The 27,154-nt window shown below is 35.7% G+C and overlaps 1 protein-coding gene across 4 annotated transcripts in view; it reads right to left on the bottom strand.

The window, feature by feature from the left end:
- Positions 1 to 9,920: 9,920 nt before the first annotated feature.
- Positions 9,921 to 27,154, bottom strand: part of ARAP2 (ArfGAP with RhoGAP domain, ankyrin repeat and PH domain 2) — a 129,967-nt gene continuing 112,733 nt past the window's right edge. For 3 of the 4 annotated variants that reach the window (XM_055712889.1, XM_055712883.1, XM_055712896.1), the window contains exons 29-33: positions 25,285 to 25,367; positions 23,860 to 23,895; positions 23,320 to 23,383; positions 18,761 to 18,889; positions 9,921 to 13,240 (exon numbers count right to left, since the gene is read on the bottom strand). In XM_055712889.1, the coding sequence (XP_055568864.1) occupies positions 12,887 to 13,240; positions 18,761 to 18,889; positions 23,320 to 23,383; positions 23,860 to 23,895; positions 25,285 to 25,367 (666 nt within the window). In that variant the 3' untranslated portion in view covers positions 9,921 to 12,886. Of the gene's footprint in view, positions 13,241 to 18,760; positions 18,890 to 23,319; positions 23,384 to 23,859; positions 23,896 to 25,284; positions 25,368 to 27,154 lie in introns of those variants that run through there. The other variant, XR_008732657.1, reaches the window with a different exon arrangement.

Below are 27,154 nucleotides of genomic sequence, written 5' to 3'. Positions count from 1 at the left end.
TTTGCAAAAAAGTGAACGTGATGTCAGATTTTTGTGCTAGTCTCAAGGAAAAGCACTCAGCAGTGCCAGTCAATATGACTAAAATGTGTATTTATAAAACAACAACTACAAAAAAACTTCCATGCCAGTGACAGGAGGTGATTCAGCTAGCTGGCTGGCAGTAAAGGTTGTTTACCAGGTTCTGGATTCCTAATTGGGTGCCTAGCTTGCTAAGTAGCAGCTGGTCTTTAATTAGTTGAAAAATTATTATCACTGAAAGTTGCCATAAAAAGAAAGAGAAAAATATAATTAAAGCATTAGAATCCATATGGTGGCATACATATCTTCACTCGTCAATAGCTGTTTTTCCTCTCTTTTCCACTCAGCATTAATAAGGCAAAACTGTTCATTTGCCAAAAAAGTCTCCTTTTTTAATTTGTATTGAAAGTAATATTAAAATGGAAGTGTGCTGAAAGATTGTATATAGTGCAGCGTTTCTCTTTGACTGTGAAATTATGCAAGATGTTACTTTCTGCAGGAGCGAGCTAGGATTGATGAGTCACCCTTGCTAGTACACCTGATCATGGTAGGACATCATTATCTCACCTTCATTCATTACTTATAAAGTAAAACTAGATGAAAACCTCTTTGTATAGAAGACTTAGCAAAGTACAAATTTTATGCCTGTGATGTATTAAATATGACCATAGCCTGAATGCACAGTGCAATCTGTAGCTGGAAATCTGCAAGCAGTTGCACTATAATTATCTGAAAATATTGCATGCACCAGTATTTCTAGAAGTTTACAAGCCTTCTCTGCACTTAAGGAATATTTGCCAATGTATGTGGAACAATGAGATTACATGTGAAGCAATACAGTGCTAGTATAAAAGGATAAGTTTAGGCATATTTTTTCTAAAATATTTTAAACACCTTGCTATCAATTTTAAGGTTATAGAATATTAAACTGTTTTTTTACTTACTGTACTTACTGATTTTCTCAAGGGGTGAGGGACGACGGTAATATTGCTTGGTTTTATAACAGCTGAATCCCCTTCAGCTCAAAACTTGACATAATCATCTCATCCATTAACCCTTTTTGAGACAGAGAAATTCAATAGTTGGAAAGGGTATTTGCTTACAATAGTGCCATAGTATTAAAGAAAAAACCAGAGAAAGAAAATATTAACTCTGTTTAGTGTCTAGATTTGTTGTGGGAAATGGATAAACTCTATAGTGCTCATATTAGCAGCAGATGACCTCTGCTTATCTGCATTTGTTATTGTTTACTTTATAGCAGAGAAATCTAGGAAATAAAATTATCTTCTGTTGTACAGGAGCAGATCGCCCATGTTCTAATTCTAAAAAAAATCTTTCTTACCTGGAGTTAAAACCAGGACATTCAGTATAAAAGAAATGAACTGTTTGAAAGCCTAAATTTCCAAGTGTCTCACTTATCCTGAACTCTACCTCTGCAGCACAAAGTTAATAAAATTAATTTTTAAATAATGCTTCACCATAAAGATCAGTTGATTCTTGGCAGTAACTTCATACAGTTGAAACAGCCCTTCATAATTTTACATAAGCCTTCCTTTAAGGTTTGGAAGTTGCAGACAAAGGTGAAAATGTTCATTAGATAACCAGCATACAGCAATATGCATCAGCTTCAGTCCTTCACTATAATGCCTTCCAAAGGCAAACTCATCATTTTTATCCCTGATGATGTATTGCTTCCTATCCAAATTGTTCTACATTCAAGCCTTACTCGTATTAGGCCACTGTAAAGCACTAGAAAAGATGAATGTGCTTTAGCACAACTATAATACAGTAAAAAAAACCCCAAACAACCACAACCCAAGTCCAAAAAACCCCCTATCAACTTCCCAGCTTAAAATACATTAGCATCAGGTCTTCAAATTACATTGCTAGGATGAAGTAAAAAAGGTTTATTTATGAATTCCATTTCATTTTTCTCTTGAACTGGTTTTAATACAATGCTACTGTAATTTATTGCAATTTAACATACAAAGTTTTTTTTTGATGAACATGAAATTATTTGACACTTGTATGTCTATAATGAAGATTATCTCATTTTTGTAAATGAGAATATTGGACTTTCATTTAGATCTAATATCTGATCTGTGCTGATTTACCTGTTTGAAGAAAACACCCTGAAAATGCACATTTTTAGAAAATTACTTAAATATTTGTTTCATTAAACTTTAAATATTGAATTATAATCTAGAAAACATTGAAATAGTTTTTTTGTTCGACTGCTAGATAATTAGTGATTCTTCTATAACCCTTTAGGACAGGACTTAATGCTCATGGAGAATTAAGACCAAATTTCTGTAGAACAAAATTTCTTTTAAAGTATTTCACAAACAGCCACAGATTTGCAGGCAGGCAAATTTAAGGTGAGGGAGAGGGATTTGTTTTAATATATTTAGTTCTTCTCATGTCCTTAATAACAAAATAATCCATTCATGATGGTTAACACTTTCTATCTCTATGTTACCCATAGGTCAACAAAAATCTCTGTGGGACTAAAACCATGAGTTATATCCTTGACTCATTGTATGTTGAAGAAATTCAACATACTATGAACAGAGAGTGGAAGCACTTGTAACTCATCTCTGTGTTACTGTTTTAAAACTATCATTGCTAGTGTTTGTCCCCTGTAATGTTCCCACCAGTTTTGTTAACTCAGCTGTGTGACCACTTTCCAGTCTGGGTAGAATAGAGAGGTCCTAATTTACTCTGACAGTAGAAATGGATCAAAGGGACAAGAGGGTCTTCTCTCCCTGTAGTCCTAACAAAGCATATGAAGGTGGAGCTTGGAGAAAGGGCAAAATGGGGCCAGTGCTGAGATCAGGTTGGCATTCCATGGGGATGCAATCCACTTGGCTTGGACCAGCAAACCTGCCTTCAGGTTAACCACGAGGTGATGACAGCAGCTTTGAAATATATTTAATACACACATATGTACCAACTAACAGCAGCAGTAGAGGCAGTAGCATTAGAGATACTTGATAAGCTGCAAAGGGAAGTGCAATGACTAAATATTTTCATTCACAAATTTGCACCTACAAGCACCAAAGTGTGTGTCACCAGTTTGATAGACAACCATTTTCTTCAATTTTATAATACACATGTAAGACCAGACTACCATTTATTTACACTTACAGGCAGCTTTGTTGTAGTCAGGACTCTATAAGTTTTCTTTCAATTAACTTGAATTCTAATTTACTTATTTTTTTCTCTATTTTAAAACTAATTTTCATTTGAATCAGTGTGGGAAACTATCAGAATAAGGCATCCTAGCTGCCAGATTGTTGCATGGACCTAGATTCAACTTTCATGCAATTTCCAGTGATAGGTGATAAATGAAGAGATGGAAAAAGAGAACTGTTACAGAATTCTGATGAGCAAGCCCTTTCTAACTTCAACAAGAAAAAATGAAGACTATCTGATTTCCATTAAATACATTGTATAGTACAAGCAGTGGCTGTAAAAGAGATTTCTGGTTTGTGACATGATATTTCATTTCTGGAAACTCAACCAATACTTAAAACTGAAAAGAGTGTTTCCTCTTGGTAGAGTTGCACAATGTAGTTTCAACAAGCTAGACAACTTCTCATTGTTTTTAATCTTATATCCTATACTTCATAATTTCATTAGATATTACTTACAAGTATGGACCTGTTTTGCCTTGATAAGTAGCCATGAAGTTCATATGCAAAACATTTAGCTGTTAAAAACCATCAGTTGAGATGTGTATTTGTAAAACAGTCTGATATATATGAGTTGAAAATTCTGCAATCTATTATTCACTAGACTGCTTTTGTATAGGAAAAACAAACAAAAAGAACCTAAATGATCTTTCTGCTGTTTAGAATGTTTTCATTGTTTCTGGGTTACATGCTTCAACAAGGTGAGCTGCCTGGCACTTTTCTCCTTCACAGCTCCACATTAATGCAAAATTCTGAGATCAAGAAACTACAAGGGGAAAAAATAAGCAACTTACAATAGCTTGTTTACATTATTCAGCATGTGTTATATGAGCACAAAATATTTACAAGTTTCATTTTACATGCACATTAATTATATAAAATTAGAGACACCAGGAGAGAGACATTGTGTCGATTAGACAATAAGATCAAGAATGCTGGCAGTGCTAGTAATAAGAAACCTACAGTTTACTTCCAAAGGGAAGACAGTTCATTAACGTTTTGCTTCTCAAGAGTTCAATTATAACATACCTAATGTACTGGACATTAACCTTTGGGGGCCTGAACCAAATTGTAGATGAGAGCAAAATGAAGGCACAGATTTGACTTCTTGGGGAACTTCTGCTGCTGTCAAACCAGCCGATCACCATATCCTGAAACCTCTTTTCAGAGGCACTCCTCCTTCACCTGTAAATGTTTAGGAAAACACCAAAACTAGTTTGATGAGAAATTTTTATTTTCCACTGGAATATGGAGTTCTGCAACTGAAAATAAAATGTACACAAATGTCAGGGAACACAAGAACAAATATTTGGTCTTAAAAAGGAACTTCAGAAGTGGAACATGACACTTTTTTCAACAGCATAAAATGTACACACACCTAACTGAACATGTTAGGTGTCTGCGTGGTGTAGCTTTCTCATAGTTCAGTCAGTTGTCAATTAACTTAGTTGACTCCAAAAGAAGTTAAGAATTAATGGTAAAATATGAATCTAGACAGGATTTTTTTCCCCAAGAATCTATGGCAAATAGTTCTGATTCCAGGGGGAAAAAAAAGAAAAAAAAAAAAAAAAGAGGTTTCTGGTGTCCAAAAACCCCAAACCGTATGAAAACTCCAGTACTTGTGAAGAGGAAGATTCTATTTAATATAAGCATCCAAAAAGAGTATTCACCCTCACACTCCGTTACAGTTAACTATAAATTTTACTATAAATTTTGTCCATTTAAAATGTGGACGCTCATTCCAGAATATATCAAGGAAAGAAATCAGGTTAGTTCCACAAAAATGTTATTTGGCTACAGGTTTCATCAGTCTTCACTAAAACATCCAGTATGAAAATGAACTCCAGCAAAGAGCATTTACAGAGAAGATATGTGTTTTGATACCTCTCAGGAGTGAAAATCTCAGGTACAGGCCGCAGTGTACGCTTAAAGGTGGAAAACCACTTTGTTCTTTATACAGCAGGGGTTTTCACCTGTATTGTCCTAGTTCTGTGTTCTAGGCTTAACAGACAAATTGTAGGATAGAACTCTGCAGATCAGCTGTTCTAAAAATGAAATTTTCAAAAGCTACAGCAGAGAAATGATTTGCAACAATCAGTAAATAACATGACCAGGTGCATACCAACAAAGGCTAAGCCTGGACTACAGTGTCCACAAGCCAGAAGATAATCAGAGAAACTCCTGAATTCCACTTCCCTGAGCTACATTTGAGGCTTTTCTATAACAACTGAAATAAAAAATTTGGTGAAACTATGGAGAGAATATTCATCTTTGAAGTCCTCAGCAAGACACAGGCGCAGTTTCTTGCCAATGACTTCTGAACTTGATTCACAAATATTTGCTTGATGACCCTAATTCACCTGATGGGGTGAACTATTCTAAGGCAAACAGCATTCACCTACTGCAGAACTGATTTGTATTTCAGCATGGGTGTCATCCCTTTGTTTTGTTATAATGCCTCTCAAAAATCATTTAATATAGGAAGCTTATGCAAACACATTAAGGAGGAGGGTTATTTTATGTGAGGGTTGGGGTTTTTTTAATAGAATTTTCAAGATTAATCTCTGGCTGTACATTTGGAATTCTAAACTAATGTCTTTTTTTGAAAGGCAAGGAGTCTAGAGAAAAAGGAGATGGCCACAAGAGGCTGAACTGAAGATAAATGAACTGCTAACTGCAGAAGCATCAGATTCCCTGTAACAACTACTACATCATTGGCTATAACAAATCAAGGTTGTATTATTCAAGCAAGCAGCATATTCATGGCTGTGGAATTTCAATAGCAATATTTTCCCTAAATGCTGTCAGGTTGTTTTGACAAATTCCAATAGTAAACGGTAAATATAAGAAATGTGCATTTTAGACTAATTCAGTCATATATAGGAAACTATGGAATTTTTTTTTCATCACTGACATTAAAAAAGATGAATAATCATCACAGGATATGTATTTATCCAAGAACTACCACTCAGGAAAACTAAACAAGGTAATGCTGCTGTGATTTAGCTAGTTTTTAGGAAACCAAACCTTTATAAAAGGTCTTTAAAATATAGTTTGCATTTAGTAAATTCTCTATCAAAATTTAAGTCTTTGAGGATAAGCTTTCTAAATGAAACTCAGTTACTAATATCGAAAAGTCATAGAAAGTTCAAGCTAGTGAGAACTTCAAAACCTGGGAGGAAAAAAACAATGAAACTGAATTTACTTTTATTTTGCTATTTAATGAGTAAAACTTAAGCTAATGGTGCAATTACTTGCTGTTTTACAGATATTTCCTGTTTCTTTTTCCATACACTAGTTCTTAGAACAGATCCTATGTCAACATTTTCAAAATTCATTTACCTGTCTAAGCCGTGCTATACAAGATCAAAAAGTGAAAGGGAACTAAACCAAGAATGTCCAGGATATGGATAAAATGTACTGTTTCATTTGGAGATTTAACCAAGACTCCAAGACATGTTCTACACGGAAGTTTTGTAATCTCCCATGAAGCCTGGTTTCCACTTGAAGGAAAACCTGTGAAGATCCTCATGTGAAAAATGTTTTACCTAGAACAGCTTGGAAGACCTTAGGATTGTTACATGCAGTTTATGAGCTTGAACAGTTCCAATATATAAGATGAATGAGCAAACAGCAGAAAAAAATCCTCAATCCTGAAAATGAACTTAAGTGCTGGACACCAATCACAAGTGTAAACTACTGAGACACAATAAACTAAAGACTAATGTCGAAAGCAGATTTGAAGAAATTATATATCCATCTTGCTGTAATTTAAATAGATGTATAAAGAAAAACTGGTTAAATGCAGACACATTACCAGCTTTTAAATAAAACATATTGGAAACGTCAATGATAAGAAATTGACAAGTCACAAAAATAATATATACAGTAAACCTTAATTTATTTAGACCTGTTAGTTCTTAAGCAATCTGTGGTAATGGACAAACCACTGCTAATGAAATTTTGAAATAAAAGCCTTTACTGTTTATGTAACCAGTATAATATACAAGAAATTGCATTCTTTATTACCAGGCCAAAATATTATAGGATCATTCAGGCACTGAACTAAAACAATTTAAAAAGCAAACAGAGTACATTTGCTTTCGCTTGCCTTTTGATTTGCTGAGGACTACAAATGCAAATATGTAGAAAACCTTCAGGGGCATTTGTAGAAATGGGTTACAGAATTTTGTAACACCTTTTTATCAACATCTAAACCTCTATGTCTCTTTGCCAGTTCAGCAAAATCCTTTTATCTATAGGGAAACACTGAGAAGATCTGTACCAGGATTTAAGATGAAGGTTAAGGCAAGCTTGATATAACAGGCTTGCCCATAATGCACATACCACCTGTAAACCAAGACAAAGTCAAGAGTCAGAGATGTCATGGGATATAAACAGAAAGGATGGCTAAAGTTTGAGTCAAATTAGAAAAGCAGAACAAAACCACGTCAAGCCAATGAGCAGAATGGGAGCTGTATGAAAGACAACCTAAAGATTAGGATGTTCCAGAGTCTACAACAAAAAGCAGAACGGGCTCAAGTTAGGTCAGGTAGGCTAAGCAAGTACTAAATCACCTCAAAAATCTGAACTGCAGTGCAAGAGTACAAGTATGTAGGAAGATAAAATTGCCTACTGCAACTGTATATTAACATCCATATCTTTCTTCCTCTTCAATATCACAGATAGCTGTGATCTTTTAGTAAAACAGGAACAGCAAAGCATAACAGGAATATTCTCAAAGAAATTTCAGCAAAGACAACAAATAGACAGTTAAACTACAGCAGTGGCAAAAATTAAAATAGCAGGACCCTTTTCCCCCTTAACTGAACTCCAGATGGATCCCGTTTGCAGTGGAGTTGCAAGTAAAGCATTACAACATCCAAATCTAGCGTGAACCATGCAGAAAACTTTGCAAGGCTTCCTGCCTTTTTTTATAGAGAATAATCTAACCTCAAAACCCATAAAGTTTGACAAAGGCTTCTTTTTTTTTGACAGTGCAGAGAATACTTCTGGTGGGTCTACTGTACTGTATAGAATATATCCAAGCATTCTGAATCTTCCTAGTCAATCTGGCTGCAGTAGCCTCAGTTTTGCAAGCTAGTACATGCTTTTTCAAACAGTTCCACTTGGAATACATTACATCCATCCATCAAGGTAATCTGTTTCTACCTCACACATATGCAGTTGAGGTTTCCTAATCTAACATCGGAACTTCAGATTTGCCTTAAGTAGCCAAGATTGAATGTTTTTACAGCATGCTATGCTCACAACTAGGACTTGAGTCAATAGTTGTGGTTTTGTTGGTTTTTTTTTTTCTTTTTTTTTTAATTCATTTCCATTTGGACTCAGGCACAACTGAAATTAATTCAGATGCCAGCAACAGTCTGATAACCAATTCTTTCCCATTGAAACAGCCTGCACTGGAAAACAGGTTTTAAAAATCAGAAAGGTGATATGACAGGCTAGGCTCATAATAAAGTGCCTCAGCCAGTAAGACACATATCCCTCTATTTTCCGGCTCCTGCAGGCACCACCACCATACACAGCAGAGAGTGTTTTTTCCCCAGACTCCTTAATCTAGAACTTGAGATGTGGAGCTGGTGGTAACCTGGCAGCACTCATAGGAACACAAACTGTGCTGGCACTGTATCAGGGGAAAGAAGAATCATAGCAGTGAGATAAGATTCCCGTAACTTTTACTCTCTGATAAACCTGTACCTGCAGAGTAGTCCAAAACTGCTCCTGTAGGTGATAGTGGAAGCACCCAGGGGTGCTTCTGGCAACCAGCCATTAACATCCTAACAACTCGCTTTAGGCACAACAGTGCAGAGCTCTTCACAATGAAGAAATAAAAATCAACAATATGGCCAAGCCCTCCCCACTAACTGAAGAAATATTTGGGGATATCCTTCCCCCACCAGACAAATTCTTGAATAACATTTGCAAAACCTTATAACACAGAAATTGTTGTCTTAACCTGAGTAATGCATTAAAGGTAAGCTCTGCATGAACATGTTCTGTAGATCTCAAATGGCAAAATCAACCCCACGTTAAAGCAGTCTCCACTGGGGCACAAAACCTGTTATCACACTGCTCCTTTGAACTGGGAGCCCAAAAAAAGTATCTCAGAAAAAGATCAGTTTCAAAGAAAATTTCCAAAATAGTAGCCAATATTCAGCTCAGCAAACAAAGAAAAGAAAACAAGGAGATTCCAGCTCATATTTTATTTCATGTTTTGTGTTGTTTCCCTCCCCCATCCTAATAAATGTGAAAAACCCACACATAAAGAGCAAAGAGGCACTGTGTTAAAAACAATTAGCACAAGCAATGCTTACATGTCAGCTTTACACCTACAATGGTTGCACAAATCTAACAAGGTAACGATGAATCTGAGATTTACTGAGATTTTAATCCTAGTCTTCCCACTGTTATGAACCCATACATAAAATACCTATGTCTCTTTTAACTTCATTTTGCAGATCAGAAAATAAACACTTAACAGGTTAATCAACACCTTTCATATGGAAAGACATACAGAAGTCTTTTCTCTAATTTATTCATGTAATTTTCTTCTGAAAAAATGCATTGCCTATTTTTGAGAAGCTGCATTTATTCAAATAATTACCATTTATTATCTGAAAATTATACTTCCTTTACCAGTCCACAACATGGCACAGGGACAATAAGAGACCAGCAGTCATTAAAGTATTGCAACAAAACACATTTATTACGCAGATCTTAAATCAATCTGAAATGTGTAGTGCAACATTACGTCAAGATAATTGGTTCAAAACTTTGATACCTATTTGAAACAACTAATTGCAAAATTTCTTCTTTCCCAAATGAGTTGTCCTTGAGTTAACCCTCACCATTCAGTGTCTCTCTGTGGATGTGCACCTATCTGCAAGCATATATATCCATATATAATGTATTTGTGTACATATACATACAAAGCCAAATTTAAACATATTTTAATAAACATTTTTCTTCTTGATTTTTAGGGCCTTTTAACAGCAGCCATACAGATACTTTATCTGTGATAGACCTTTGAAACAGAACAAATATTTCTGTAGTTCTTAGATCCAATAAAAATACACAACACATTTTCTTCATGGGCATATTCACTTCAACGCACAAAACCCTTCCATTGCTCCATTTATTCCATTAGTGTAGGAGCTTAAATGATGCATGAAGCTTTCAGCAGTAAGGTGAATGTCATTTTTAAGAACCCAATAAAAAGATAAATACAGGAACTGTAACTCAATACTGAAAAATATTTTCAAATAAAAGTACAACTGTAAACAGTACATTCAGGTCCCGCCTCAGACAGTAATTTCTCCTGATGGCATAAGGCCCCAATTCAAATTGGCATTTAAGAATGTGCTTATTACATTAAGCAGCCTCTTTAGTCAATACGATTTAAGTTCAGGATTATATGCTTTCTTGAGCCAGGGCCTCAATAAATTAGAAGAAGGATCAATTAAAAATTATATGTAGCAAAAGAGTCAACAGTGCACTTGGAAAATTAAAATCTACAAACTTGTTTCAGATTTAACAATTGGTCAAATACGGTAAGTGCAAAGTCTGGAAGACTAAACTTGCTTTGTCCGTGCTCCACTCCAGAAGAATAAACACAAACCACTAAAAGATATTGGAGTTTGACCTAGTTTTCCCTATACTTCCTAGCAGAATTGCCAGATACATTATTTAATTTGTCTAATTTCTTCAGTCAAACAAATTATTTTTCCAATTAAGCTGCTCGATGCAATCAAGAATAGAAGTAAATGATGTAAGAAATATTACGGCACCTGTGAATAACAAAACCAGAAGAGGGGATAAGTAGTCATACTTATGGGAAGTATGGGCAGAAATTCAGCAACATAAATCATCCTGAAAACTATGTTAATAAAAAATCAATTGATGCTGATAAAATTTCAGAGGAAAAATTAAATTTAAGGAATTAAGAGATTATTTAAAACAGCTTCCAATAAGCAAGAAATAGTTTAAAATTCTCTCTTCTACCCTAAGAGCTCTGGCCAATTCCAATCGAACTTGAGGAACACCAAAGGCTAGTGAAAATCTGTGGCAGAGTGGTTAAACAGCCCACAAAAGGGACAGCAGCAAAATAAAGCAGATGCTGTTATTAATGCCTCCCCTGAAGCAAAGGTGCAGCATGAGCTCATTAGCTCTCTGCTCTGTTGATCCTGCTGCTTAACCAGGTAGCATCTGCAACACCTGGAAACAGCCTCAGCACAGCGGTGCCTTTTGCCCATTCAGCTGTTATGGGACAAAGTGAAAACTGGGATATGCTGTGAGAGAGGAAGGTGGCAATCCCATGGGATAAATAAAGGTGAGATTCACAAAACAACTTAAGAAAACCAAATAGTTTCATTGCTCACAGAGGTTTTGTTTTGAAGCCATTTTCTGATTTTTAAATGTAAGGAACTCAGGGCTTAAAAACCAAAGTAGTGGCAGGATGATAGTATATCATATATCTCCAGAAACTGCTACCTACATACTCAGAATGCAGCAAATGAGCCTGTTGTCTCAACCTTGGGACTCTCCTCACACTCGGAGTAAGAGCTGTGCTACAGGTGTAGTACAGGGATTTCCTAGTCCCTGCAAAAAGCACACTGCTCACCTTTGTCCTCATGGTAAAGGGAGGGGTTAATCTCACCCATTTAGTAACTGGCACTTCTTAATTGAGTGAGTTAATAAACTTCTGACAGATATGCTTGTGTGGGGACCATTTTTTCTTAAGGAACTTAATTTCTCATGTGAATATTAAATATTCATCAGATGCCGGCAGCTTTGTCAGAACCAAGCAAGCTTTATCCAAACAGCAATAGAGACGTCTGCCTCTGTCACCCTGAGCTACCCAATGTCTGTTTATAAAATTACTTCAGCCCATTGGCAGAAAGAGATGATGCTACTCTTCCAATTCATATACCCTTTTAAATTAAATGTTGCTTTGAAGACTTCTTTTTGTCATCCTCAGTATTCTCTCTCACTGCTTAGATGTTTTAATCAGATGTACACCATATAGACACAGTTCTAAGATACAAGAACGAATACATTGTCTTATCTATTACCTTCCTCTCCCTTTTGATTCTTTCACATGCTCTGTCAGAGGACAAATCTGTGGGAGCAGACACTAATTTAATTTTTAAATTAAAAAAAATACATGAAAAATCACTTTTCAAAGCAGATGTTACTAATTTTTATAGTGTTAGACAATTAAAAATATTGCAGGCCAACAATACCAATATCATTGTATATCTTGTCTTCTTTCCAAAAATATCTCTCTAGTACTTACAAGATGGTACACAATATAAACAGAGGAAAAGCTTAGAATTATTATATCAAACAAGATCTGCAACAAAAAATAATTAACAAAACCCTGATGTCATTGCACTGTGCAGGAAAAACCTCCAAATTTCTGGAGTTTTATATAATCAGCTTTCTCAGTTCAGTCTTAAATTATAGCATGTGGCATAAGCACGTACAAAATTAACAGCTGCATATAAACAAATTATATTTCCTCTGCACTGTACAACTGCATGCATCAAACCCGACTACTTTTTTCCAGAAAATACATATACACGCGCATATATATATATATATATACACACACACACATATATACATATATAAACTTCAGACTCAGGAAATCAGCTAGAGGTTTCATCAGGAAGTACTCTGTTCTTCTGCAGCACTGTATTTAGTTCCTGAATAACATTTGATGGCAATTTGTTATCTAATTCCAAAGTAGTTTTCTTTGTTTTGTTCTTATTTTTCTTCAGTGCCTTATGTGGTTTTCCATGTAGGTCAGTCATCCCTGCACCTACATCCTCAGCAGAGACTGAGTTCCAATGTGTTTTTGCATGATTTCGGACTTTCTCCTCCTTCCGTTCCAAACATTGTGCCACAATAGAAGCTTTTTCTTTCCAATTTTTTCTTTCTTCCAGAAATTCATTTTCATGATGCTCACTGAATTTTGGTTTTCCAGAGTGCAGTTCTATATTCTGAGCAAACAAGCAAAGAGAAATAAGATCATTCACATTCACAGAGTATTCAGTGATATTTAGATTGCAATTTTTCTCATTAGTTTCACATAACAGTTTAAAAGAAAAATCAATTTTATTCAAGACCGGAGACAGCAGAGTTAATAGTTTTCAATTCACACAATTGGTGCTATTACATTTAGTAAGCATATTTTCTTAATTAGTGATACTTCTGAAAATTACATAAATCTTTCAATTAAATGCACCATGTCAATGAAGACATTAATTTTCATATACTCGCAATTTTTCATTCTACCACAGCAGACTGTTTTAATGTTTTACAGCAGTTCCATATACTCTTAAAAATTCAGAATTCTTAAATTGAACAAATACAACTAAAAATATTGCAATTTTGATCTTAATGACTGAGCTACATGAATGTGCAAAATATAACTTTACATGATCACATAAACATTTTCAGCAGCTGTTCAGTACTACCTGATAAAAACTGTCTGCTTTTTCAAATTTTGGCTAGCAATTTTAAGTAAACATACTGGGAATTCAGATAAAACAACAAACTGATGGCAATGCAACTGTTCCGTATCGGTGGGCTGTTTTCAAGTTCTTAAACTGTAGGAGATGAAAGTTAAATCAAATGCTGCATCTAAATTTGTGACTGGTGTGGCCCATTAGGAGCGCATCTGTACAGTGAAAGTGCTGAGAATTTGACGTCCACACTAACACTATTTCAGGGCTGCTTTTTTTTTTTTTTCTTTCATTTATATACACTTCAGACTACTTTTAGTTTTCTCCTACTGACAGAAGGTCTATTTTTGGCTGCAGTGCATTAGATATGCTCCTGCAGAAAGTCTTCAGCTTCAGTTCCATCTGAAAGCAAACCAATTTCACATGATCCAGAACCACTCCACAATACGAAGCAAAACACAGAAAATGGGAACATTTGCTCTTAAAGTACAGCCCTGATCCTCACTAAAACATTCATGTGGATGTACCTAAATTAGCTTCTCTTTAGTGTCTGAATATTTTTTCAGGTTTGCTTTAACATATATGAGGTATTAAGATTCCAGGAGACAACTTGCTCAAAAACTATGGATGACTGATTCCATAAAAATCCAGCCAAACTGAACAAGTGTCATACAGGAAAGATGAAAAGAACCAGTCTCCCTCAGTTTTAAGTATCTTCTAATAGTCAACAAAGACATCATACATGAAGGAAGAATTCAAGGACCTCATTTTCTTTGAGAGCTGTGAGGCTCTTCCACAACAAGAATGATCTGCCTACTGCCACATCAACTGAGCAGACAGGGTACAATAAATTCCTCTGCCATTCTTATTTGCCTTGTATGTTTTACAGTGGCATTTCTTTCTTCATGAGGACAGCAAATATAAGCCCAATACAAAACGTTGATGCAGCAAATTAGCTGCCATGTAAGAAGAAAAACAGTAAATATTAAATGAGTTTACGTTACAAAATACAGTATAAATCAGTGCAGTCTCTTGAAATTTCACCTGAGCTAGCATCTGCTCAATAATAAAAGAAACAAACATTTAGATTATGTAAATCACAATTTTTAAAAGAGCAGATAAAGGGTTTATTTTATTGATATCACTTTCAGCATTAAGGAGGCTGGTATTTGCAGCCTTGGTGAATATTTGCATTCACCAAGAATGAAAACTTTCCCTTAATAACGAAGCACCAGTAGCCATGATATTAAAAAAAAATCAGTCCCAGAACAACAATGCATGCAAGACTTCATACTGCTACATGTGTTACCACTGGTGCCTGCTATGGAGCAGATTTTAGCTTGCCTGAAGACTCTTTTAAATTCTACTGCCATCAGTAACAACTGCTATCAGTTTAGAATCTCTTGCTATCACCTAATCCAGGAAGAAGCATCCTAATATTTAATGTGTTCAGCAAAAAAAGTTCAAGGCAACTGAAGAACTGTTCCAATGACTCAAGAATGGGGGGGGGGGGGGGGGGGGCTTTGCTAAGTATTTGAAAAAGCTGTAATTTTCCATTTAAGATAATTTCTTTCCATTTCCAGTAACATTCTCTCATGAACAGTAAAACAGTGAGATTATCACCAGTTCAATTAATAAAATAATAAAAGGCCTATCTGTGATAACATACACGCACTATATGGAATGCAAATTGTCATGCAGTACCTTTCAGAAAACACAGTAACACACTCCAAGCTGGTCACTATTACTCAGCAAACTAAGATATGAATTACTTGTGAAATTGTCAGGAACAACAATCTTCTATTTACAGAATTTTTTACATCATATTTCAATTTTTCAACTCTTGAGAAGAAAAATACCAACTACATTTTTTAAATCAGTATAGTTCTCCTGCTAAACTGGGTATGGGAGAAGCCTTTTATATAATCAAAGTAAGAACAGATCAAAAAAACCACTCAAATTTAAAGGTTGACCACTTCTCTGAAACAGCCTTGTATTATGGCATTCAGCCCCTTAACACAGACCTCTACTCAACATTCTCAAGTTTTAAAGTAGATTCAGTATATAGAGAAATCCTAATTCCCAGCACTGTAAGAATATTCAATTGATGGAGCGAAATTCTGTTGTTCAATTTGGAGTACTAACAGTTTCCTTTATAAATAACATACCAAAATCATGTGTGAACAAGGCTGCACATCAAATTTCTTAATAATATTATTTCTTAGTATTTGATCTCCTGCTTAGTCACATGCTGTAAATTATACTGCTGGACTCATACTTCTCTCCCAGTAACCTCTGATGCAAAAAAACCAACAAAAAAATTGTGTTAGAAGCAGCAGTATGCCTCAAAATTTCAGCCCCTTAATCAAGTAATTGGTAAATAAGTTGATAATAATATGGACATCTAACATTTTCTTTTTTGTTTTCTGAACATCACCAGCAAAAACATGTGGAGCAACTCTATTTGCAGCCTCCATTATCCCCATGACATACTGTTCCTTTCAAAATGCTGCACAGGTATATCCTATTGTAAGTCAGTATTCCTTAATCCTCAGTCTTCCCATATTTTGAAATAAAATTACAGATTTACTGCAGATATACAGAAATGTAAGATTCTATATGAGAAATATGCATATTTTAAATGCACTATCCATGCATGCAACAAGTGGTACAGAAACAACAGAAATCTTTTGATCTACTTGTTATCAGAAGGACTCTATAGTCACACAGTGTTTTCAAACTTTCTGTATTATACATTTATCTTGTTAGCACACAATAAAACTGCTTTGTTTTAGCATAGATCATTAATATTAAACTTGTTTGTTTCTGGTTATCTTCAAGTTGTGTCCCCCCACTGCCCCTTATTTTCATATCACAAAGATGCCACTTCTTCCAGCGTTTGGAAAACTTTCAGTCTTTTTTCCTGCCTATATGAAGATAACTTTGATCGCATTTCTATTACAGGTTTACACATTGACCTGTAAACAGACCTATGTTTTTCTACAAACCAGCATCTTTCAGAAAATGCTTGCTCCTGTTATTACTTTCCAATGCTTTAAAATGGAGATATTTTGGCTTGCTGGTGAAGTACTACAAATCCATGGAAAGACTGAAGGCATGTTCTCTAAATAGGTATCTACTGCTTAATGACTACGCTGCTGTACAATATTTTTCCTTCATAAACCATATCATATACTTACTTTCTACCACTATTTTACCGTTCATTCTAGATTTGACTGTCCATGTAAAAAAAAAAAGTGTGTTTTTATTTTCCACTTTAAATAATTTTATGTCAACCTTCCTAAAATATGCAAATACCCTCTGCATAAAACTTCTCTGGATCTAGTTATGGCATAAATAATGAAGACTGTGATCTTCTACTTTTAAGTTACAATGCAGAATTCCTTTAAATGGCAGTATACAAAATATTACAGTCCTTCCCAATTAAGCACATTATCAACAAAAACACTAATAAAATATTAATTCTAGTACTATAAGGTATTAAGGATTTTAAATCAGGAAGCTCAAAATCCAATAAAGCCTTTACCCTAAAATGTCTGAATTTGTAGTAATCTCAAAGAATGTTTTAGAGATCTCAACTGTACCTGCGTAAAGAACAGGTAAGAGACATGAGTTATGTCTCTTGAATGACAAAACCTATGATTTACTTTCATCAAAGAAGTTTTAAAATGCAAACATTAGAAGGAACTTATCAGAGAACTGCAAAAATACTTCCTGGGAGACAGTTAAAATGAAAGGACAAATTAAACAAAACAGGAAAACCAAAATCACATTCACACTGTATTATACCCATTTGGTAAGGCAGAGCAGAAATGCCTGAAGAAAGCGTAACAACAGAGGGATGGAGTTGCCTTTTAGATAAAGCAGTACTTCTACCTTTACTTTTGGTTTGCTATGGAACTGAGCCAGCTTCACCAATCTATACCTGAACCACTGTCTCTGTAAGTGGTGATAACAGCTACCATATTATCTACATCCCTTCAAAAATCTTCTAAAACATGCAAGAAATAATACTGCATACAAAGGACCAAGCTCTCCTGTTTCAACACTTATTCTCTGCTGCATTCAGATTAGTTACCACTATTTTTCCCAAGCAGAACAGGGAAAAGTGGTAGGTTTCCACTATCCCTGCTTCTTCTCAGCTGGAAGTAATGCAAGTCAGTCCTCCCCACAGGCATTAGTATCTTTACGTGGATACCAGAAATTCATCTCAAGCTAACAAGATAAGGTTGAGACATATCACTAGTGCACATAATGCAGTGACACAGCTCAGTCTCTTCACAGAGTTGTAACTAAACCCTCTTGTTCTTCTTTGAGACTAGTAATAATTACAATTTAATGTATCACAGTTAGTTCCATCTGAGCTTTTCCATTACATTTGCAAAGCAGACAACTAAAACACTAAAACAGTGCAGTTCTTTTAGTCCAGGGGTCCTCAAACTTTTTAACCAGGGGGCCGGCGCGCGGATGAAGTGGCAGGCAGTCATCTGCGGCTGCTTGGTTTCACCTCCCCAGCCCCCGGCGGGGGGGGCAGGGGGGTTCTGTAAATACCGGGGGCTGGATTGAGGACCCTGGGGGGCCGTATCCGGCCCATGGGCCATAGTTTGAGGACCCCTGTTTTAGACAGAAAAGATATGGTAAAATTCACACATAGGACATTTTTTAAGGAACTTATTAAAATAAAATTGTAATAAAGTGCACTGTGATAATGTGCATTCTATTTCTAGGTAAAAGTCCTATTTACTTCTAATGAACAATCATTGCTTAAAAAAAACCCCACCCCCAAACAAATAAAAATCCACTATTGATTTACTGAACAGCCTAAGAGGTGACTCAAGTTTAGGTCACGTAATGGTTTTTTACATTACTTTCTCTTAATTGTTCCGTTAATGACAAAACAATGAAAAGGATATTGATAATAAGAACATCTACATTTTATATTTTTCCAGCTCTAAAGAGTTCGTTATTACTGAACTATTTACAAGTATAGCATTGCATTTTAGAATTTCTACACCAAGTTCAAGTCCCACTTACTTCTGTACTCCCTCTGATTTTACAAGTGTTCTTCTGGTGAATAGGAATTAGTGGTAAGCCTCCGATCTTTGGACTTTTAGTTATAGACTGTTTTCTTGCTTTTCCAGCAGGTGGCCATATATCTGCATGCTGAAGAACAAAATGATTCTTTATTTGGGTGTGGCATTTCATAAATACACAACATCCTTTTGTATGTAAAACTCTCGGAAAAAGCTATCTATTGCACATCTCCATGCCCTCTTTTTGGGGCCAAAGTTTGAAAACACTACAGAGCTTAAAATTACGTTAGTATTTTATATGTGATGTGCAATATTGAGTGAACAGAGCCAAAATATCTCTATACAGTTTTCATGTATCAAACATTTTCCCTCCATATTATAATTCCAATTATCTTCTAAGATAATATCAATTATCTTTAGGAAAATAACAAACAAGATGCACAAATTTACTTGATTCACAATTTCAAAATTCCACATAAACATGCTTTCAGGAGTCCAAATAGAAGTTTCTTAAATAAAATAAAATGAACCCAATCTGTAAATGAGTGTTTCAATATTATAATTTCAATATATTAATAATTTAGGAGAAAACTGCTGCTTAAGCTACAATAACCTGTGTTATCCAAAAGGAATCAGCTTTACATTCTGAATGCTCTAAAAACACAACCTACAGATAAACAGATCTGCCTTCCACAATAGTTTCAGTAGATCTCAAGCGAAAACATGTCAGTTTTGGAGAGAACTCCAAAGTGTGAATCCTCATTCTGAGTGAAAAACATGACTGGGAAGAGAAGGGAAGGAAAAAAAATAACTGAATATTTCAAACAAAATATGAAAACCTCTTTCTGTTAAGAGGTCTGTAATGAACATTCATTACCAGATCATGTAGAATTTCACAGCTAGAAATTTGAACACTTGTGCTGGAAGCTGACAGAGTCTTCCTTAATGGTAACCAGAAGGATAGCTCTGAGGACAAGGTAGCATAACAGTATTTTCCTGAAGAAAGCTTCAACATGAGATTCTGTGAATCAAAGACAGTGTACAAGGCCTACAGAACAGTTTCTAATGCTTGAAGAAGAGCGCACAAAGCTAAATTAGAAAAACTCCAAAGGAACCGGCCAGCCAGAAGTGCAAAGGAGCCCTACTAAAACCTGAGACCACTTTGTGGAAATACCAGAAAAATACTAACCCAAAGAATCAGTCATAAGAAACAGGAAACAAATTCTGTATGAACACGGGAAAAAAAACCAACCCTTTTTTACTGTGGGAGTGGTTAAACACCAGAATAAACTCCCAAGAAAGGTTGTGGAGTCTCCAATTATTCAAACCTGACTGGACACAGCCCCAAGCAACCTGCTCTAGCTGACCCTGCTTTGAACAGAGGGATTTGACTAGATGATCCCCAGAGCTCTCTTCCAAACTAAACAATTCTGTGACACTGTTCAAATCTGTAACAAATTTCTTTCCACAGCTGTCAGGATCTTCAGAGTAATTTTTTTTTCTTTTTTTTTTTTTTTTAATGCTATTCAGCCTTCCTAATCCATGAAGTCTCTTCAAGGCTGTATACAAAAATCCATTTGTGGAGCTGTGATCATACTTGCAGATAGTCTGCAAATAAAAACTGCTTTACTATTAACAAACTATCACAATCAGTGACTACTGACTTAGAAAAGCAGTCCAGAAACCAGAAGCCCCAATTTCAAAATTAGAAAAAGTATTTTATACGTTCACATCTTCACAGAGTAAAAAATTCTCACACGTAGTGCTGACCAGCGTGATGTAAAAGCCTATTATGAGTTCTCCTCAGTGAACATTAAAAACATTTTCTTCCAATGAAAGATTGAAGATATCTGAAAAAGCAGGTCTTGCCAACAAAAATCAATTCACTGTGGACCAAGATACAAGAAACATATACAATTAAAGAAGTGAGTGAGAAACTTTTAAGTCAGCTTCTGAAGGAAACTGCCTCCCTTAATTCTCAGCAAGCTTAAGGAAACTCCCTGTCAGTTAAGCAGCCTGATTTCCCTCTTGTGTATGTAGCATTTCTTAAAATAGAACTTTTGGAAAGTACATCAGAAATACTAGCAATGTATTAGGCCACATAATAAATGTATTTATTCATAGTTTTGACCTATCTGCTCAACTGCAGCTCATGGTAATATAATGTACCTCTCTAGTTGATCAAAGGCAATGGAACTGGGAGACTATTGTTGTGTCCATCTTCATATCAATTAATTACTTCCACCTGTATGCTATGTATGCTATTAAGTGATTTTGTACAAAACTCTTCTAGAATTCAGGAATCCAGTTTCAGCCATACTTTCCAGAATGATTTTGCATACACAACTGAAATGAACAATGGTCCTCCTTCAAACCCTCTTAATATTTACCAGTTTGAAGTACAAGATGAATAACCTCCAGGCTAACTTGATTTTCTGTATGAAAAATACCCTTGTTACTAGATTACAGTAGTACCACCTATACTTTGCTATTTATATTCTCTGCATTATTTATACTACAGGAATAAACATCAGAAAACAAGGGGGAAAAATAACAATAGTACTACTATCTTAGCATTATTACTTACCGATAAAGTCTTATTCTGCTCAAGCACTGAGGAGCACAGTAACAGATTCATCTCCCTCCTAATTGCACTGGATCATGAAATGTCAATGTTTTAACACTTCAAAACCTACTTTACAGTATTTTTCAATTTGTTATTTAAGCTACTCCACTGAAAATGTGCTGCCTGCAGACTCTCTAACATAAAGGTGTTCAAATACTGTGATAACAGATCAGGTAAAAGACAAGCTGTCTTCCCTAAAGAAGATTTTAACTAGAAATAACTTCAGTTGACAAGTACAGTTTTCTGGTTTACAGATGGAATACTGTCATAATAATTGTCTGCTGCTGAATGATACAAACCAGTTGGAGATCTTATCTTAAGCTTTAGCAATATCAACCATTGCATTTCCAAGGAGATTTTCACTGTAAATTATATCTAAAGCAGTAGACTGTAATAAGAACAATCCAGCAAGTCTGCATCATTAGCACTTCATTTATCATGTAATTCAGACTCACTTTACCAATGTCAAGAATGCTGATTAAACAAAAAAACCCAAATCCGTAAAAAAGTGCCAAAAACCCCCAAAACTAAAAAAACCTCCCAATGTTGCTCATTAGTACTGCTAATTCATTGTACTGATCATTCATTGGAATGAAGTTAAAAAAAACCCCAACAATAGTATTAATTCATACATTTTTTTTTTAATTAAATGCATGTGAAATGCTTTAGATTTTTTTGTTAGAAAAAATATCCTGAACATTGAGCAGTATCTCCCAGGTTTTTATCTATATTGTCAAAGCAACATTCTACATCGTACACTACCTGATCAGAATGCTAATAGATTGCCCCTGTGATTTTACATCAGAAGTACTTCAACAGTTACCAAGCTTGTATGAGTTATTTCTAAGTAGCCTATATTGATAACCTCTGAGCCTATTTGTTGTGACACCACTCATTTTATGCCCATGAGATGTATGCCAGGACTGGTGGCTGTTTCCATAGAAACTACAATAGTTACTTCAGCTAAAGGAGCTGACTGAATAAGACAAAAGTTTGGAAGTCTTACTTACAAGGCATGCATTATATAAAGGTCAGATTCTGATTTAGAAAGCCTCTAAGAAGTATGTATTACAACACCCTATGTCTAGGCCACTTTACGCAATACATAAATCTACTGATGTTTATTCACAGTGATATTCCCCAAAGTTCCTGGAACATTATGGGAGAGGCAAGAAAAATCTGACACAAATACAAAATCCTTTTGAAACTTTGAACTACATTCCAGCCTCCTGTCAGGTTGAATTACTCCCGTTTCTCTTACTCCTACTTCCTCCTATGTAAATATTAAGTTCCATTTGCAAGGACATGTTACATAGCACAAATGTAAATCCTCCTTACTTACAATCTAGTTAGCAAGCAGAAGATTACTTAATTTAGGATAATGCCTATCCGATACATTGAATTGTCATTGTTAACTAACCTGGATACCAGAGAAAAACATTTGTATTGGCACAGCACTTCAACAGGGCTAGTTTACACCACAATGTTTTTAAACAAGACACCCTTCTTTCACAACTACTTTGCATGCAGCATCCAAACTAGTGAGCAGAGAGATAGCACTCAGGCAGTGTGGCACGCAGACAGACCCTTTAGGTCAATGGCCAGAATTTTGGCCCGAAGAGGTTTATTACCACAAAGGAAATTAGTTTTCTTTCTTTAACCAGCTTCTTTACAACACAGCAGGAAAAAAAATAAAATAAATGCCAGAATCTAATGTTGTTATCCTCTAATCTCAAAGCACTCAGCTTTCATATGAAAATGACAGTCTTCATACACTAAGATCTATCTTTTTTGCAGTTTCATTACATTGAGTATTCCAGAAACTTTAATGGCATTGCAACTTTACCTATGACATATCCATAACACATACATATAATGGTTTAACGGGATTTCTGTAACAGCAGTGAGTTAAATCTCTTTGATCAGACTAGTACCTGTGCAGTAAAAATGCTGATCATCCACTCCATCTGCACATCTTGTCCATCACAACATATGTACCTAGAATGCAATATATAATTAACAAGGAAACCAAGGAAAACTCCTGTTGCAGTTAAACATATTGAGGAATAGGCTTCTAAACACCTTCAAACAGTGCTTACACTCATTTATGAATGCTGTTTATTATTAACACTCCCAGAAAAAGATAGGAAAACATAAGTACTTCAAATTGTCATTTTACCCTACTTTGAACACAATGCATGTGCTTCATTTAAAGCATGTCTATAGGTTTAAAATTGATCAATCTAAATTTATGATAATTGCTTGCTCTATGGCCACAGAAGGAAGACAGATAACTAACCCCAAAAGATTACCAAAACTTATGAATTAAGACTTCAGTTAATTAAGAAAAGCAAAAAGTCAACATGCAAGCAAAATATTACCAATTAGTTTTCAAACATTCTTATTTTGAAATTTAACATTTCAACAAATATTAAACACTGAAGTTAAACCAATCGTGTGTCATGTTTACTTACCACTGGAGCTTTTCAGAAAATACTGCAAGTCCCCAGCTGAAACAAATAAAATTTTCAGAAATTACTTCCAGAAACTCTACACAGAGACATAGTTCTTAAACTGCAGAGATTCATTACCTTATATAGTGCCTTTAAGTGGAGAAAAAAGCATAAAATTAAAGTTTAAATGTGTACTGCAAATCTATAATGAAATTGTGGATTTCATGATGAATTTTTCCCATTTTCTCACAGTTGATTCACAAACATTCTGTTCTGGACAAAGGGTTACAGCCAAGCCCTGCAAATGATGGCTATTTGCCTCATTTTGGCTGTGGCTGTACTTTCTGAAAGCTGCTAGAAGTAAAACTTCAAGATGGTGCCCTGTGAAGAGACTACTACAGTGTGAAAGTTACAGAGGGAAGAGACATATGCTTGCAGTGTAAACAGAAGGTATCACATGAGTTTACAGAGATTTAAAAATTTCTGAAAAAAAAAAAAAAAAAAAAAAAAAAAAAAGGGAGTAGGTGCACAATAAAGCCTCTGAGGTAAAAGAAGCACAGATATTCCTGGAGATCCAGAAGAGACTGCTTTAGAAAGTAGACTGAAAATAAACCTCAAGGAAAGAACTTACCTGCAAAGACTCATTTGCATAATCTTTTTATTCCTGTTTTGGACTAATCGCCTACTCATTCTGTGTTTAACTCAAAGAAAAAACCCAACCAACAAACATTTTCTCTAACACAACTAAGCTTTGAAATTTATAGACCTTTGGGGGATGTTTTGATGTGCCAACTGTAAAGGAGAAGTTCAAGCAGATCTGTTTAAAGGCTACAGCCAACCTAGAATCCCCTTAGGATAGGATCCTATGTACATTGCCTTGGTGTTCCCAAAGCTTTGACCAAACAAATACTGGAAACATCTGAGAAAAACAGGTGTCACTTTTCACTGCTCTTTTCCAGAGACATAGTCACCAATGTTTGTAAAGGGCACTGTAAACTTCAGCTAGAAGAAACATCAAAATAACAGATCCTGAAAAAGGAAAATCTTCTACTGAACAACAAGAACTATCACTAAAGGCCATGACTAGCTCGTTTTCTCTTCTCTGTTTTTTCTTGGTGCAAAGAAGGTATGTTCACCAATGAAATGCAGGACACATACTACAAAACTGAGCGAGCTAGCAGCAAACATATCCACAAGAGATAATACACTTAAGATTAAGAAAAGCCAATCAATAAAGTAATTTCCTAGCACAGAAGAGTTAACATGTAACACAAACCCAGAGATAGAAAAAGAACAAGTATTATTATAGAGGTTAATTTAATTCAGCATACTTCAATTGGCTTCTTGACTTTTCCTTGTTCCACAATGTTTTATGTTCTCCTTTGTTGATGATACTACAAGTACCTTGCAACACAGTGTTTAACTTATTTTATTTTCTATTCTTACATTGTTGGTGGCTTCATTTTCTTTTTCACTCCAAGATAAAGCTTCAGGGAATTGACAGGCAACACTTTTTCAGGTTTGCTAGCCTGCAAATAAAATAAGATTCTAATTATTGTATCAGGAATGTGCAAAAGAGGGAATGCCACATAACTGTGTTCACAGTTAGGCTTCTTTCACGGGCCCTTCTTTTCTAACAGATCATGGTGATTTTTCTCTCTTTTTTTTCCCCATGAACAAAGTATGCTAATAACTATGACTGGAAAGAGTCTAATTAAGAACTTGAGGTCCACATGAAATTACAAAAAATGTAACACAACTAGAATAATGAAGATGTGGTGGTACAATTCACAAAACTGCAGTGTTTTAATATATGGACACAAGCTCTTTTGAAAGAGACATGGAAGATGAGGAGTGGGGTTGCCCTCTGCTAAAGAAGCCCTTCCTTGGGATAGACAATATCATCATATTTGCTTCAGATCACCTAATCAGAATGAAAAAAAAAAACAGATGAAGACTTTAAACAATCAAGTCTCTGAATAACAGTTCCTGACTCTTACAGGGCAGGGGATGGGGAAGGCAGAGCTTTCCTCTCCTTGGTGTCTTCTGGAAGAACAACACATTGGGACATAAATAATCCGGCCAGTTTCTGGAGGTTGTCAGAGATAACCTCTTGACACGAATACTGGATGCACCAACAAGGGATGATGCACAGCTTATATCTGCTATTCACAGACAAGAATGAATGGGTCAGGGACATGATAATCAATGGTAGTATTGGCCATAGTTACCATGAAATGGTAGAACTCAAGATCCTGAAGACAAAAAAAGATGAAAGACAATGGAGATTAGAAGAGCAATATTTGGCTTATTCAAGGAATTGATAATCGATAGGTGGGTGTCCATGGAGGAGGCAACTCTGAAGGGCAAAGGAGCTCAGGAAAGCTGGCAGGTCTTTAAGGATAGCATTCTCCAAAACCAATAGTTTATCCCAATGCTCAGGTGAACAAGCCCAGGTAAATAGGTAGCTCATGGTGGAGCTCCAAGGCAGTATACAGGCAGTGGAAGAAGGGACAGACTATAAAGGAAAAGGTTTAGAAACACTGCCCAGGACATGTAGATACAGTGTTAGGCAAGCCAAAGCTCATTTGGAATTGAGATCTACTATGGACATCAAGGGCAACATGAAGAGCTTCTACACTGGTACCTTAGTAGTAAAATGCTGAACCAGGAAAATGTAGACTCTTTGCTGGACAGGGAGGGTGAATTAGCAACAGGAGACACAGGTAAGGCTAAGGTAACAATATCTTCTTTGCATCAGTCTTTGCACCAGCAAGGTCTCGTAGGCCTCTATGGTTACAGACAGGGTTCGAAGAAAAGAATAATGACTGCACTAGAGGAGCACTGGATTGAGTCAGAAAAGACCTGAGAGAATTTAAGTCATGCAAGTCCATTGGATCAGATAGGGTTCTAAGTGTGCTGGCTGACATCCTGGAAAGGTTGCGCTGTGTCATCTTGGAAGTGTCAGAGATCAGGGACAACTGCTGATAACTGGAAAAAGAAAAACATCGCATCCATCCTCAACAAAGGCTGAAAAGACAACTTTAAGAGCTAGTTGCTTGTCAGTCTTATTTCAGTCCCTGGAAAAATCCTGGAGTGAGTTTTCTTGGAGCATGTTTCTGAGCACATGGAAGAGAAGGTTCTACTAGGAGCATGCAGCATAGCCAACGTGATAGATTTCTACAATAAAATGACTGGATTTGTGGATAATAAAGGAGTAGTGGATGCCACTTACCCCAAGGCTTCTCACACCGTCTCCCACATTATCCTTCTAACAAAGCTGGTCTGGATGGGTAGACATCTATACCAGTAAAAA

This window comes from Falco cherrug, chromosome 1, assembly GCF_023634085.1.
Source record: "Falco cherrug isolate bFalChe1 chromosome 1, bFalChe1.pri, whole genome shotgun sequence".
NCBI classification, from domain to species: Eukaryota; Metazoa; Chordata; class Aves; order Falconiformes; family Falconidae; genus Falco; species Falco cherrug.
This window is presented reverse-complemented; position numbering and strand designations above follow the sequence as displayed.